The sequence below is a fragment of the Lactuca saligna genome, chromosome 5 (genome assembly GCF_052625555.1).
Source record: "Lactuca saligna cultivar CGN05327 chromosome 5, ASM5262555v1, whole genome shotgun sequence".
NCBI classification, from domain to species: domain Eukaryota; kingdom Viridiplantae; phylum Streptophyta; class Magnoliopsida; order Asterales; family Asteraceae; genus Lactuca; species Lactuca saligna.
Window position 1 is genome coordinate 230,239,736 of NC_136421.1, and position 15,447 is coordinate 230,255,182.

Genomic DNA, 15,447 nt, shown 5'->3' on the forward strand with positions numbered 1-15,447 from the left:
AAAAAATGGAGAAGGAAATTCAGGTGACAATCCAATGAATATTGAATAGGGATAAGTGTTTTTTGGTAGTGTGTTAAGACTATGTTGGTTGTTGGATGGGTTATTTAAGTTTGTTTCATGTAGTACTATGTTGGTTGTTTCTTAAGACTAATATGTGTGTGGTCCCATACGTTTATTGTTATTTGCATGTTTGAATGTAATGCACAATCATGGGTGTAAGTGTTTTATATTGTGTGTCTGTGTAGTAGTTTTTTGTGGTATGTGTTTGTTGAATGTTAATTTATGTACACTACTAACACAAACAAAACGATGACACACAATAACAAAGCATTTCCATTTAATAGGAAAGGGATTCAAATCCATTACATACCCATTAAAAATACATTGGTAAACATGAAAGGAAACCATAATTTCATTGCATATCCATTACAACTTGTAGACTAATACCACACAAAAAAAGCCCAACTTAGAAATAACCATAATTTCATCTTTCTAACATTAGATTGAAGCTTCTTATTTGCCCAAACCAAATTTGTAATCAAAGTTGTGTCACCAGTTGTGTTCGTATTCTCCACTTCATCTGCCCAACATATGAAACCATCACGAGGCCCCTACAATGGAAGTTGAATGTTTACAGATTAAATTACCAAACCCAGGAAAAAATTATCAAAATCTAGGTCAACAGTTAACGAAAATGCAATTGACATTTACCTTTTTGGGGCAAGCATAAAAGAGTCGGCCAATGTTGTATTTAGTAGTTGACGTTCGTAATATTGCTTCACATCCACACGAGCATTCAACTGATTTCATCAATCTCTTCATTTCAGTGAGGTCACTTGAACGGTAACAAGAGTAGGAGAGCAAAAAAAAAAGCCTAGTATGTCCACATATGTGTCTCAAACATGAGTATATGTTTGGGTAAATTGTGAAATGACGAAATTACACTCATTGACACTAATTAATTGTGATTTCCATTAGCGAGTAATTTTCCATTAACTAAAGCTGGTTACAAAGTTACTTTATACAAAATTGCATGTTCTTAGACAGGTCTTCAATCACCTTCGCCAAAACAAACACATAAACCCTAATACAAGCATTATACTACCAAAAGAAGACACACACCCATACCTAATCAACATAAACACGAAGACCACCAACATATCAGGGGTTCACGATACGAAGAAACTTCTCCACCATAAAACTAAAGTCACAAGCACAAGTCCGATCACCAATACAGTTAACGAAGTCACCTTTTTCTCTGTGCGGTCAATCCGACGATGCAATGCGAGTGACTCAACCCTGCTTAACACCAAATCTCGACCCATTTCTTCTTTCAGACAGGCGACTTTCGTTTTCTGCTCTGCAATTTCTGCTCCACAATCATAATAAATATTATGCAAATCGCTAAAATTGAGACGGTCTCATGAATTTATAGATATCGAATCCGGTGAATGTGGTGGTGGGGTCGCCATCGTGACTCACGTGAAAGCGAAGTATCTAGGTTATGTCAGATTGTCGGTAACCTTTAGTGGAAAAGAGTATTCAAGAAGAGTTTCATTGAATAAATCATTCATTTTATTGACTGATGGATCCACATGACCCTTAGGCCCCAAGCAAAGAACCAGTCACAAACTCACTGACATGTACACGAGTTAACTTAAAATGGACTCTAAGTGTACTCACTTGCAGACTATGCTTATGGCGTGTACAGTTTACCTGTTAAAACATGTAGACGGACCAATTTAGCCGGTAACGTAATACTTGGTTCCTCTCAAATGCGGGAAAAAAAATAAGGACCATTTAAACCATAATTAGAAGGATGGATGAGCCACTAGAAAGATGGCTGGATTATAGTGATATTTACCTAATTAAAATTGCAATCATTTTCCGTATTAGACATCCTTTCCACTTGTAAGTTGTAATAGACATCCTCTCCACTTCTTTGGGTATGAAGAATCACGTTAATGAAACGTTGTAGTCAAATAGGATTCTTTTTTAGTTTAAAAAAAACCCACAATTACTTCGTAAATAAAATTTAACACACCCTTATTTGGCAATTACTTTTGTCAACTACAGTTATTCCGTTAAAACAAATGGTTTACTTAACATCACCCTTTTTGAATCATCGTCGTATCTAACTTTCTATTAAAACAAGAAGCCAAGAAGGTACAATAATACACGACGCAAGACAATTATTGATTAAAAAGAAGACAAAAAAAAACTCATCATGTTAAGCTATTGCTATCCTTTGTTTTTATAAAATGTAGCAACTTCTTTCTATATTTCCACAACAAATAATCCGGCCATAAAGTAGCCTGTAGAACTTTCTCCCTCAATTCCCTTCATCAAGTGTAAAATACAACATTCAAACTACAAAACATCCACACTATTTTTACCAGTTTTATTAAAAGGATCTTCAAGAAGAAGAAAAGCATTAATCAGTGGTACATTTAGACCCAAACTTCTGAGCTTTTTCATCAATCCAAGCTTTCATATCCCCCAACACAAGAGCAACAGCATCATCTGGTTCCCCTTGAATCAACGAATGATACATTCCTTCATAAAGCTTCAACGTCTTATCCTCTTTAGCAGTCACAGCCTTCTCATACAACATCTCTGAACCAGTATAGCACGCCAACCCATCTGATGTCCCGTGTGCAACAAAAAATGGCACCTTCACCTTCTCAAAGTTGTTCTGAACATAGTTTGTCATCCTCACAATCTCTCTCATCGTCCCCACTCTCGGTTTTCCGGCATATCGTTTTGGATTCACCGCTATTATCTTCAGTTTCTCAACATCTTTGATCGCCTTCGCCACCATTCGAGAATCCGGCATCGCAGCCCACGTATCCGCTAGTCCGAAGAGTAGTCCGTACATCGTTAAATGTAGCTTTAATCAAGAAATCACCATAGTTGTAATTGGATCAGTGAATCAAATTAAACAATCGATCTAGATCTGGGATCTGTGGAAAAAATGGGATGATTGAGAATTTGAAATTGAAATGTTACCTTGGAGGGAATCATGCCTTCTGGTATTACTAAAAGTGGGGAAGATAAGATCAAGCCGGACCATGTGTCCGGATCCGATTGGAAGTACATAAGAATGGTGATCAGTCCGCCCATCGATTCGCCTAAAAGAAAGGCTGGGAGATTACTGTACTGTTCGCTCCGGCGAACACTAAGGAAGTATGATAGTGAAGTTGCGGCTACTTTATCCATGTCTCCGATGTATCCATGGAGTCCGTCGGAGCGGCCGTGACCAAGGAGGTCGGCGGCGAAGACGGCGTATCCCCACTTGGCGTATGCGATGCAGATCTTTTGGAAACACCAGCTGGAGTCGGATCCGTACCCGTGGGTCATAAACACGACGGCCTTAACTGGTTGGTCTTCGTCTAGTGGAATCCATGACTGAGTGAAGATTTTGCCGTTAGGGGTTTCGAAGTGGGATTTGGAGTTCCGGACGCCTTGGGATTTGTAGTATTCTTCCTCCGGTGTTTCACCCCAGAAGAACGGTGGTGGCGGGGGTAGTGGAGGAAGGTTTGGTGGTGGCATGGTTGGTGGATGTGGTCGGAGTGGTGCGTAGAGAGTAAAAGGGCTATAGAATAATCAATAATCTTTCCGAGGAGTTGACGAGATAATTAAGAAGGGCTCATTTTGCGTTACAATTAATATAATGATTATTTGATTATTGTTATTCCAAATAGCACCATACCAAAACATTGAAAAAACTTCATGAATTTATAATCGATATATATATATATATATATATATATATATATATATATATATATATATATATATATATATATATATATATATATATATATATATATATAATTTAATTAATCTCACAAACACACACATATATTCATATTGATCATCTTAGGGTCTGTTTGATTTGAACTTATCGGATCCGGTCAGTGTTGAATGCTGATTCGAGATGTCTGATAATTACATATTATAGATGATTCGGTAAGCCCATTCCACTTACCCGGTCAGTCAAAAAAACCTCCTGACTGGAAAATAAGCTACTCGTTTTTTGCCCTTGCTCACCTCCAGCCTTCTTTGCCAATACCCTAGATAAAAACTGATCCCCAACACCTACTGATCGCCTCCATCGCCAACATCTTCTACGGCGGGTTCACCTCCTGCGCCATCTTCTCCGGCGACGACAACATAGTGTCGGTGACGAGCTCGACTGCAGGTAATGTTTCTGCGTTTTTTTTTTCCTGAAATCACAAAACCCTTCATGTTTGTTGTCAAATTCCTGATTTCATTTTGAAATCAAAGTTTGAAATTACTTCTTTCATTATTCTTGGATTCAATTAGATTGAAGGGTTAGCATAAAATCAATTCATAATGTGTTTTTGTTTATGAAATCTGATTTCATAATGTGTTTTTGACATGATAATATTTGAATAAAATCAGATTTTACATTGCTGAAATCAGAAAATATTGAATATGTTGTACATTTTTGTGTGTAATCAGAAATTAAAGATTGTTATATGCTTATGAGATCAAAATTTATTTGTATTATGAAATCACATTTATGTGTTTTTGTTTATAAAGGATTGTTATATGTTGTTGAAAATATGATGAAATCACATTTATGTGTTTTTGTTTATAAAAGATTGTTGTATGCTTATAAAATCAGTTCATAATGTGTTTTTGTTTATAAAAGATTGTTATATGTTGTTGAAAATATGATGAAATCACATGTATAATTGATTTATTTGTAAATGTGTGTTATGTGGATGATTTTTTTTTTTTTTTTTACAATAGTCATGACGGATAAAAGAACTAGGGTTAGTAGGAAGTCGGAATTGGTGGACAAACTTTTTTGGAAGCGTGTATATAAGAATTAACAAGTAATTGTCGGGAGGGTAGTGGCCTAAAAGCAAGCTCATGGGCTCTGGTCGCGGAGAAATTGAAAACCGATCATAATTTTGTTGTCGACAAAAAACAAATGAAAAACCGATACGACTATTTAAAAGCGGGGTATGCAGTTTGGTTAAAACTTAAAAACAAAACATGAAATCTTTATAATCTCGTAACAAATTCTTTTAACATGACTAATGAAGAATGGGAAGTGAAAGCGAAGGTATATATATATATATATATATATATATATATATATATATATATATATATATATATATATATATATTATATTAAATTATATTTTTACTACTTTAATAATATTTATTAAATTTTCAAACAGTTGAACAAGTATGTAGATAAGCTGAGAAATGCACCCCTCCCTTGCCCTAACTTTGTACCCTACTATTTGATGGGGTGACCTCGACCGGTGTTCATAGTTGGGGGCCATCTTCGACACTACCTCATCCCAATGAAACCTTCAGTACACATGATTTTGAGGATACATAGATGGAAGAGCCAACACCTCATCCAGATACCCCAAGCTCAACAGTACCTCAACCTACTAGTGAGGAATCATCTGGGCAGACAAAAAACAAGAGGGGCAAACGAAATGGTCCTAAAGAAACCACACGTAATGATAAGTTGAAAGAAGTTGGAAAAGAAATTATCAAGGCTGCACAAGCATTCACAGAAGCAAATAATATTGACAAGGAGGTGGATGCTTGTATGGCGAGGTTGACAAGCTTGGAGTGGGGAGAATATGATCCGAAATACACCACTGCTCTTATGTTATTTGTTGAAAGTGTTGGTAATAAGAAATTTTGGTTACGCCTTAACTTGTCAACTTGTGATTCGTGGGTAACAAATGCGAGAATAAAGTTTGGATTAGTTGGTTGACTTTAGTATGTTATGGTTCATTGTTTGACATTAGTATGTTATGGATCATTGTTTGAATTTAGTACATTATGGTTAATTGTTTGACATTAGTATGCTATGGTTTAGTTATGTTATGGATTGTTTTCTTAGGTGCAGTTATGTTATATGAATTTATATGTTATGGAATGTTATGCTTTTAGTATTTACATGTTACGGTTTGTTATGTTATGGATCGTTATGTTATTGATTGTTATGTTATTGATTTAAATGTAATTTGTATTTGACATCTAACAGGACACATGGATAAAGAAGGTGACTTTTTATATTTCCTTATATTCTGGTGGTATTGGTTGATGTTGGTCCGACAAAGGAAAAAAATAATTAAAAGAATAAGAGCTAGCGAACAGGTAGCAAAGGGGTATGTGTACACACAAGGTTTGATACACGGATGTCCTATACAATGTTACGATATGATACATCTTTCACAAGATGCATTTGTACTATTATGCAATCACTTTACACAAGGAAATTGGTTGCAATATAGTAGTACGATAAGCATTGAAGAGAAGATGGTTATGTTTTTACATGTTATAGGACATAATGAACGTTTTCGAGCTGTTAAAGAAAGATTTCATCACTCCACACAAACGATTCATCAATGTTTTCATGAGGTCTTACGTGCAATGATGTGTTTTGCATGAGAAATTATAGTACCAACCTCGTCTACTCCAACAAGAAATACCTCAGAACGACATAGACGGTTAATGCACATATTTCCCGGAGCAATAGGTGCACTAGATTGAACACTTATACATGCAGTTGTGCTCGTTGATCAACAGACTCATTATAGGGGAAGAGGAAAAGGTGAATGTTATCAAAATGTAATTGGAATTTGTAATTTTGATATGATATTCACCTTTGTATGGGCTGAATGGGAGGGTATAGCACATGATTATAATGTTTTGAAAGAAGTTGCATTTAACTCGACTTCCGGATTTCCATTCCCTCCACCGGGTTTGTAACTGTACTATACTTTTTATTATCTATATTATTTATATGATAAATTTGTCAATCATCTATAAATAAATATTACCTTTGTGATGCCGTGTACACCAATACCCGTTGATTTATGGCTCCCTACCGCAATAGTAGGTATTGGTTAGCTAATTTTCGAAGAAACAGATCTTTAACCAAGGAAGAAAGGTTCAATCATGCTCATGCACAACTTAGAAATATCATTGAACGTGCTTATGGTGTATTAAGGCGAGATTTCCAATTTTAAAACAAATGGTTCCTTATCCTCTTTTCAGTGCAAAGAGATATAGTCATTGCTTGTGTTGCGATCCATAATTTTATAAGGTAATATGATATTCAAGATGAATTATTTACAAACTTTGAGCAAAACACTATGATTACTCCTAATGTGGGTGGTGGAGGAAGTGAGGGCCAAAACATAAAAGGTATAAAATGGGGTTCAGAAGCCATTGACTATATGACTACTTTGCGTGATCAGATTGCTAATCAGTTGGTTTTAAATGGTTCACGTTAAATGATGGACTTTTTTATTATGTATGGCAATTTCTATTTGGATTTTATATGATAATTTGTGTTTTTACAATTATTTTATACAGCACAAGAGACAACACAAGGGTTAAGGGTAATATAGTCATTTTTTTTCATTCAGCACAATCATTCAGATAAATTATCAAACAACATAAACTCATTCAGATATGGACTCAATCAGCATTTCTAACTTAGTCAGCTTCTAACCCAATCAGTAACTATCAAACGACCCATTAATAAGTCAACAAACCATTTCATTTTTAAAATTACACTTTTATCTAAATTTCAACTTTTTTTTTTTTTTATAAATTTGATCCAAAATTTATATTTTTGGTTCATATTTCAAAGTTTGTTATTAACTCATCTAAAATGCAGTTTTACATTTTTTTTTAAAAAAATTGTTTGAATATGTTTTTTGCTGTATAAAATCATATTTATAAGAAAAAAATATATTGTCATATAAAAACTTTTTTAAAAACATTTTTGTATGCGAAACATCTATTTATAAAAATAATTTTTTTATTTTAAATACCAATTTTATAAACACGTAGTTATGCGAAAATGTGTGAAGTATCCTTATGTAAAATCCGTTAATATACCCTTAAAAAACATTTTATGGTGCATATATATATATATATATATATATATATATATATATATATATATATATATATATATATATATATATATATATATATATATACAAGTAGGATCATGCGAAAACATAAATATCTTGCGAAAACGCGAAAACAGATTTTATCTTATAAAAACCAAACACAAGTACTATAAAAATTAAATTTATTAGCAATAAATTAAATATAATAAGTTTACATTTGATTGTGTTATGATAATATAGATTTAAAAACGGTTTTATCAACTATTTGTTTTTTCATATCCTTGACCACTTTTAAATTCATGTTTTATAATAAAAATGTCAAATATCATGCTTTGCTAATATGAAACAATTTCTTATGTATAATCGATTATCATCATGTAGTTCAAAGTTTGGATGGATTATTGTCCAAAATATAAAGTTGAGGTGACACAATATCATAGTTTTTTCTTGTTTTCACGTTTTCGCAAATTATTTGCATTTTCGCATGAACCCTCCCCTATATATATATATATATATATATATATATATATATATATATATATATATATATATATATATATATATATATATATATATATATATAATCAAGATCAAATAAGAAGGAAAATTTTAGTAGGAAGGTAAGAAATTTTTTTTCTACATATTTTTTTAAGCGAATATACAAAATGAATCATTAGATAATTTAAGAGTAAGATGATTCACAAGAAAAAATTCCCAAAAAAACATCTCCATGATTCATTTTTAAGTAAATTAAGAAAAAGTTAACTTTTATGACAATTTTAGTGAATAACAACGAAATCATTGTATAAATAAATCATTGGTGTGTTTTTTTGAGATTTTTTTTGGTGAATCATATTATTTTTGATTCATCTAGTGATTCATTTCTTTTGTTCGTCAAAAAGGTATGTAGAAAAAAAAACTTCTTACCTTCCTACCAAAAATATTTTCTTACCGGATCTATATATATATATATATATATATATATATATATATATATATATAAACACATATTTTCTAAAAAAAATGCTCCCTAATGATTGTAATACTTTAGATTATATAAATTAGCATATGGATTCGGTTTTAGATATGAACCCATATGAATTTGATACTGGGTGTAGGGTGTAGGCATTTTAGAAGGGGCTCAATTTCAAAACCACAACAATCATGATTTACATAATGTCTAGACCTATTGTTGTCATTTTTTTTTCCAATACTCTTCTATTCTTTATTCCGATCTTCTTTGTAGGATTAACGTTTAAGTTGTAAGTCAATGATATAGCTATTGAGTTAGATATTTGTTTATGTTGTGTGATATCTCAAGAGTTAACATTCCATAGTCAATAGAGAAAAATTAGTATTTGAGTATCTTAGTATATGAATAATACATATTGTGACCGATAGGAATTTGGTTCCTTGTTTCGTGATCCACTTATAAGCGTAGTTAGACTCAAGCATTCATGTAGTGGACAATGCGAGGAAATGTATTTCCAGGAAACATATCAAATAGTTATGTATTTTAAGAATTTATTGTTAGATAAAAGCTATATGTTGATGTTCCAAAAATTCATAGTATATGCCTCTTTTGTATTTTCTTATAAATTGTTGTAATCATAATTTATAATACAATTTGTTTGGTTAGTGGTACACTATGATTTGAGTATGAGCTTTATAATTTTTCTTAATGGACTCATTTTTGCATTTCTTTTTGAATTTCCATGAATAGTTTTGATAAGTAGTCTCTTGGTTTATCCTAAACTTGTTTTCAACTGAAGAGTATTTGCATCCTTCTTGGGGACAACAAAAATGGCCTTTGATCAAACTGACAAGGACATGTAAGTTCAATTTCTAATCCAATATATGCTGTAATTAATTTTTTATACCCTCATGATGCTTGATCTATAATCGATTTCATACAGTAAAAGAGGAGTTAACAAGAAAATTCTTAAAGTTCATTCAATGGAACAGAAGAATACTTTCTTTCTTTCTTTTAGTTTTTCATTTATATTTTTTGAATCATTTACCTCATATTATTAACATTTTTATATTTGTTTTCACTGGTTCTTATGCTACTAGTAATAAGACTTGGGGTCATCATGAATCCCTTCTTGTTGAATTGGCACTCACTTTAAAAACTAGCACAACACTTTTTTCATTAAATAATGAAAATTTAAATTCTTTATTTGGCTCAAAAGATTCATGCCTTTCATTATGCATATGCAGTCATGAATACTGGATGATAATGTCTATAATTTGGAAGGATGTGCAAGGTTGGATTGGTCCATATGTAAAGTCATACACAAATGATGTTCCTTTAAGCTAATTGAGAATTCTCTATGTGTTGACCAGGGTTTGACTGTTCTTGAATACTTGGTAGCAAAAAGGTTAAAGCGTGTAATAGATTAGATAAGGAACATCCGTAACAATGAGTAAACTTTTCATGTGTTTAGACATTGTATGAGTTTCAATATATTGATTGTACCGCGGGGGGGGGGGGGGGGGGGGGGGGGGAGGGATCAAGTGAACAATGTAAGGAAGAAGTCACAAAGTCTTGTGACTTCTTTTTTTATGTGTTTCAATATATCTTCTTCTTTTTTATGTGCTTAGACATTGTCTGAGTTTCAATATATTGATCGTATCGTGAGAGGGGGGGGGGGGGGGGGGGCGATCAGGGGGAACAATGTAAGGAAAAGGTCACAAACTCTTGTGGCTCGAGTCATTGATGAAGACAAATTATAGGAAGTTAAGGAGAAGGTTGATGCTAATTGGAACAAGTGAGTTCTTCACTTAATTTCTTTTCTCTTAAGTAGTGTTTGCCTGTTTGGTATGAATGAATCACAAAAAATGGAATAGTTTATTCCATAGGAATGAAAAAATGTTGTTCGTTTTACCGAAGATGGAATGAGATGGACCATTCTTGAAGGAATGTGATTCCTTTTTTTTTTTTTTTTTGACTTTTCATTCTTGAGACATGCTATTTTTTCCATTACATCATATAGAATGGAATGAAATTTTCTATATAACCAAATTTATGAATGTAATTTTTGAAAACCCAAATATTTTTATAAAAAGTCACTATAATTAAACATCTTGTTGTGTAACGTCGTGATTTTTACCAAAATCTTTTTTTCTTTTCAAAACATTTATTTAACAGAATACGTAAGCGGAAGACTTAGTTTTTAAATCAAAACATTTTCAAACCACAATGTTACTTCAAAAGTTCAAACATAATTCCAATCCATATAAAATGAAAACAAAAGTACTTTAAAGTGAATAAGCAAAAATGTGTCCAAGAGTTGTATCGTTAATATAAATCTACTACCCATAATAACTCCTCTCACCAAGACCAATCTTCTAAACTGTCTGCACCAATCATAAGGCACAAAAGAGAAAAGATACAAGTATCAGCCCCCGCTGAGTGAGTTGACAAAGTTGCATATAAAACATACAAACCTCAAATGGGTCAATCATTCATTTTATGATGAAGCATAAAAATGATAGACAAATAACAAATAGCAACCATATATTGTAATTATTCTATCACATAATGAATCACATACATGCATATATGTTCAACTGCAATTCTACCATATAACTTGTATGATCAACCAAATACCATATAAACAATAGTATAGCATGTAAACAATCACATTTCATATATAATCAACGTTCACCTATTCAACCTAGTATTAATAACCAACCTCTTGTTACATATTCAACATTTTAATATACAACCAAGCTTTTGTTATGTATTTAACTTTTTAATATGCAACCAACCTTTTGTTATTTATTCAACCATTTGTTATATCTATCCAGCCGATTGATAGAAAAGTGTCCCTTAGTGCTACTTAACCCAAGATAAACGCCACGTTCACTACTAGTGTGCACCGCCAGCCGAATGCTCTAAATGGCTCATGACTTTCACCCGAAACACCAACTCCGTGACTCCACTTTTGCTACTCCGACTTTGCAAAGTACAAGTACCCTACGGTGTCGTTCAGGATCGGTACAAACGGTGTCAATTCTACCGATACATCTCCCGATTCCCATGTGATGTTTGATCCGACCACACCATAAAGCCAACACCACTCCACTTCCTGTACACTAAGGTGAACACGAACCACATGTCACACAACCATCTAGAAAGTTCGTGCAACTAACAACCGATAAGGCTTAAGCTCTTTTAACCTATCAGACTTGCAATGTTCTACCCATGTCACCATTACACCCTGCAATGTCATTTATATGTTAAGTAAATCATATAATGCATACCATATAAATGTGTATTGAACATGCAATGTATTCATGACCAACACATAAAAACACAACCATACATCATATTTCAAGCAACTTCAGCTAGCATGCTATGTACATCAAGTTCATCAAAGTGTAAATAACATAGCAATTAGGTCATAACATGGCATTAGCACAAAGCATATATTAGCATAACAAATATTATATCATCATCAACCAAAAGTAATGGCATGGTCATCCTAACATGAATCAACTCACCATCTACAGATTGCATATTTCAATCATGCAACCTTAGTGAGTTAAAACTATCAACTCACATTGATGTTGATTGAGAAATCAACACAAAATCCTCATAATATTTTCGTGTCTAGAATAGTCTCGATTCTACAATTCTTTGTGTGTCAAATAATCCTATAAGACCATATAATTGGTGTGTCAAATAATTCTAGAATAGTATCTTTACATTGCATTGCACGCGGGAAAAAGTAAGTGGAACTTGGTTTGCCTAATTCCATGGGATTAAATGGGAATCAGAATCCAATTCCATTACGATCCTTCTTTCGGAAGCAAAACATCAAGTAATGGAGAAGATGTATGCAGAAATGCAAGATTTGAGAGTAAATTTAGAATTATGGTACATTATACTTTGAAATGAAATATCAATCTATGTTAAACTTTGATATTTGATATTTTTTTGATGTTTTGGTAAACTTTGATAGTTAGATGTTTTTGTTATTGGATTATTAATGTTCAGTTTTTCATTGTATAATTATTGGATGTTTTTGGTATTTAAATGTTAATGTTTGGTTTTGGATTGTATAATTATTGAATGTTTTTGGTATTTAAATGTTAATGTTTGTTTTGGGATTGTCTAATTATTTGATGTTTTTAGTATTTTTTGTTTTAGATTCATAAAATATCTAATATTATATATTTCCATGGGATTAGCGATGGAAAAAAATCGCATCTTAAATTAGCGAGGGATTAGAGATGGTATTAAAAAACAGATATATAGAGGTTTGTGAGGGATTAGCGACAAAATATTGTTATTAAGTTTTGTCACCAATGTCATAAATAACTGTATAAAGTGATCAATGTGCCGTCACTATGGTCGTGGCAAGAAAAAAAATTTGTTGCTAAATCACTCGGTAAGTCATTAGCCACACTTTAATTGGCAATGAAGTAAGTACGTCGTTGATCCGTCGCAAAAATTCTTTAGCAACGAAATATTGACAAAATTTTTCATCTCTAAAACCCATGTTTCTGGTAATGATACAACTTAGTACTTTTATTAAAGAGAAAATTGCAAGAATGGTCCCTATGGCTAGGAGAAAATTGCTACTTTGGACCAAAAAGATTTGGACTGACACTTATGGTCCAAAGTTTTTATTTTCGTACCACTTTGGTCCAATTTACTTTAAACTTTTTGGCAATGATGATTTTACCCTTTGGTTTTTTCTTTTTCAGTTTTATAATTTAAAAAAATACTCTCTCTCTCTCTCTCTCTCTCTATATATATATATATATATATATATATATATATATATATATATACATATATCTTTCTTTCTATAACAAATTAAAAACACATACACATCCATATAAACACTCAAGAACATGAAGAACACTTGCTGCCTCCATTATCCGCCATCACCACCACCCGTCAGCCAGCAGACTCTACCACCATCACCACCTCCACCGGCCACTAGTATATGCCACTAACACCATCGCCGGCCACCCGTCTCATTCCCATGTTCTGCTATTTACCTTCATAACCCCTTCACAACCACAATCGACCATCACTGCATCATATACCACCCATCATTGCATCTCCCTTCCATGTTCTTGCAAACTCCAAGGATGACATTCCGATAATGGCTTCATATTCTGCTTCTGGTATTCCAAGATGTTCACTATTAATGTCTATCAGCTTCATCTCAAAATCAACAATCTTATCACGATCTGAAACATTTCAATAGATTCATTCAATATCATAAGCATATCTAAGTACCAAATTTAAAGGAGCAGAAGATGAGCGGAGAATCTTCACAAAATTGTAGCATATAACGACGAATCAACTAGATGTAATGAACGTAATGCAAAAAGACAATCCTAGATTTAATTTTGACTTGCAAGCATAACTAGTTGTCTACTCTAAGTTAACCAAATTGCCTTAAAAAACCCTAAAATCGACATCAAAAAACCCTAAAGTCGTATTAATGAAAAATAGACAACTGATAGTGCTATGTTACCAAGATTCATTCCCATTAAGAGGTTAAGATTGCATCTATAGTGCTCGAAAACCTCATATCTAAGGAGGAGTGAGACAATTGATACACGACCTGAATCCATGGCCTATAGTGAGAATCTCATCGCTAGTTGTTCAAAATTGAAACTTGATTGACCATTCTCTGGTAGGTGATGATGGTGGCCAAAATTGACATGCTTTTCTAACCATCAAGAAGAAGGTTAAATCCAAAATATGAAATAAATTTGGGTTGAAAACGAATGGGAAAAGTACACAGCGGGCCTATTATGTATTTCGATTTTACGCTTTCAGTCCCTAAAGTTTTTTTTTCTTTCCTTTTAAGGGAACAAAGTTTATGTCAGCCTGGTTTTTTGGTCACTGCGACCTAATATACCAGGTTACATGCTCTTAAAGCTGATGTGAAGGATTGGTTGACTTACATACACATGATTGTGAACAGTATAAACACCACCTGCTTCTAATCAAGTCGATTTAGAAACCAAGGTTAGTTCCATAAAATTCGACGATGCTAGTGTGAATACCATTTTCAAGCGGCCCCAAGTTCTCTCCTATAACGTCACTAAAAGGCCAAAACATCCACCTTTAAATCTTCTGACACCACCGTCTTATCCATCGATTCCATCTTTTCTGATCTTACTCCCTAAAACAGAAATGGACATTCAACAATCAACCACTAACCAAAACCATGTCTCAATCACACTCTCAAACCACCTCATCTCTAAGAAATCCCCAAATTCCAACATTGTATGTTCTCCCATTTCCATCCATGTTGTCCTCAGCCTAGTCTCCGCCGATTCTAATGGCCAAACACTCGATTAGTTGCTATATTTTCTCAAAACAAAATCCATCGATTACCTCAACTCTCTTTCTCCGTAGCTTGTGTCCTTGGTCTACACCGACGGTAGCCGAAGTAGTGGCCCTTGTTTATATTTCACAAGTGGTGTTTGTGTTGATCAAACCGTTTCTCTTAAACCTTCTATAAAACAGGTGG

At 33.2% G+C, this 15,447-nt stretch overlaps 1 protein-coding gene across 1 annotated transcript; it reads right to left on the reverse strand.

Annotated features, from left to right (window-relative positions):
* Window positions 1–2,295: 2,295 nt before the first annotated feature.
* LOC145045917 (caffeoylshikimate esterase-like) lies at window positions 2,296–3,677 on the reverse strand. The gene is made up of 2 exons (XM_078994205.1): window positions 3,010–3,677; window positions 2,296–2,890 (listed from the first exon to the last, which is right to left on the reverse strand). Exons 1-2 carry the CDS (start codon window positions 3,550–3,552, stop codon window positions 2,435–2,437), a joined length of 999 nt encoding a protein of 332 aa, XP_078850331.1. The 5' UTR covers window positions 3,553–3,677; the 3' UTR covers window positions 2,296–2,434.
* Between the last annotated feature and the right edge of the window lie 11,770 nt (window positions 3,678–15,447).

Bases quoted from the DNA above. Each gene is read 5' to 3' on its own strand.
- LOC145045917 (XM_078994205.1), bottom strand. From the start codon at position 3,552: ATGCCACCACCAAACCTTCCTCCACTACCCCCGCCACCACCGTTCTTC. The intron at 2,891-3,009 runs GTAACATTTCAA...TCTTGATTAAAG, and splicing joins AAGGCATGATTCCCTCCAAG to CTACATTTAACGATGTACGG.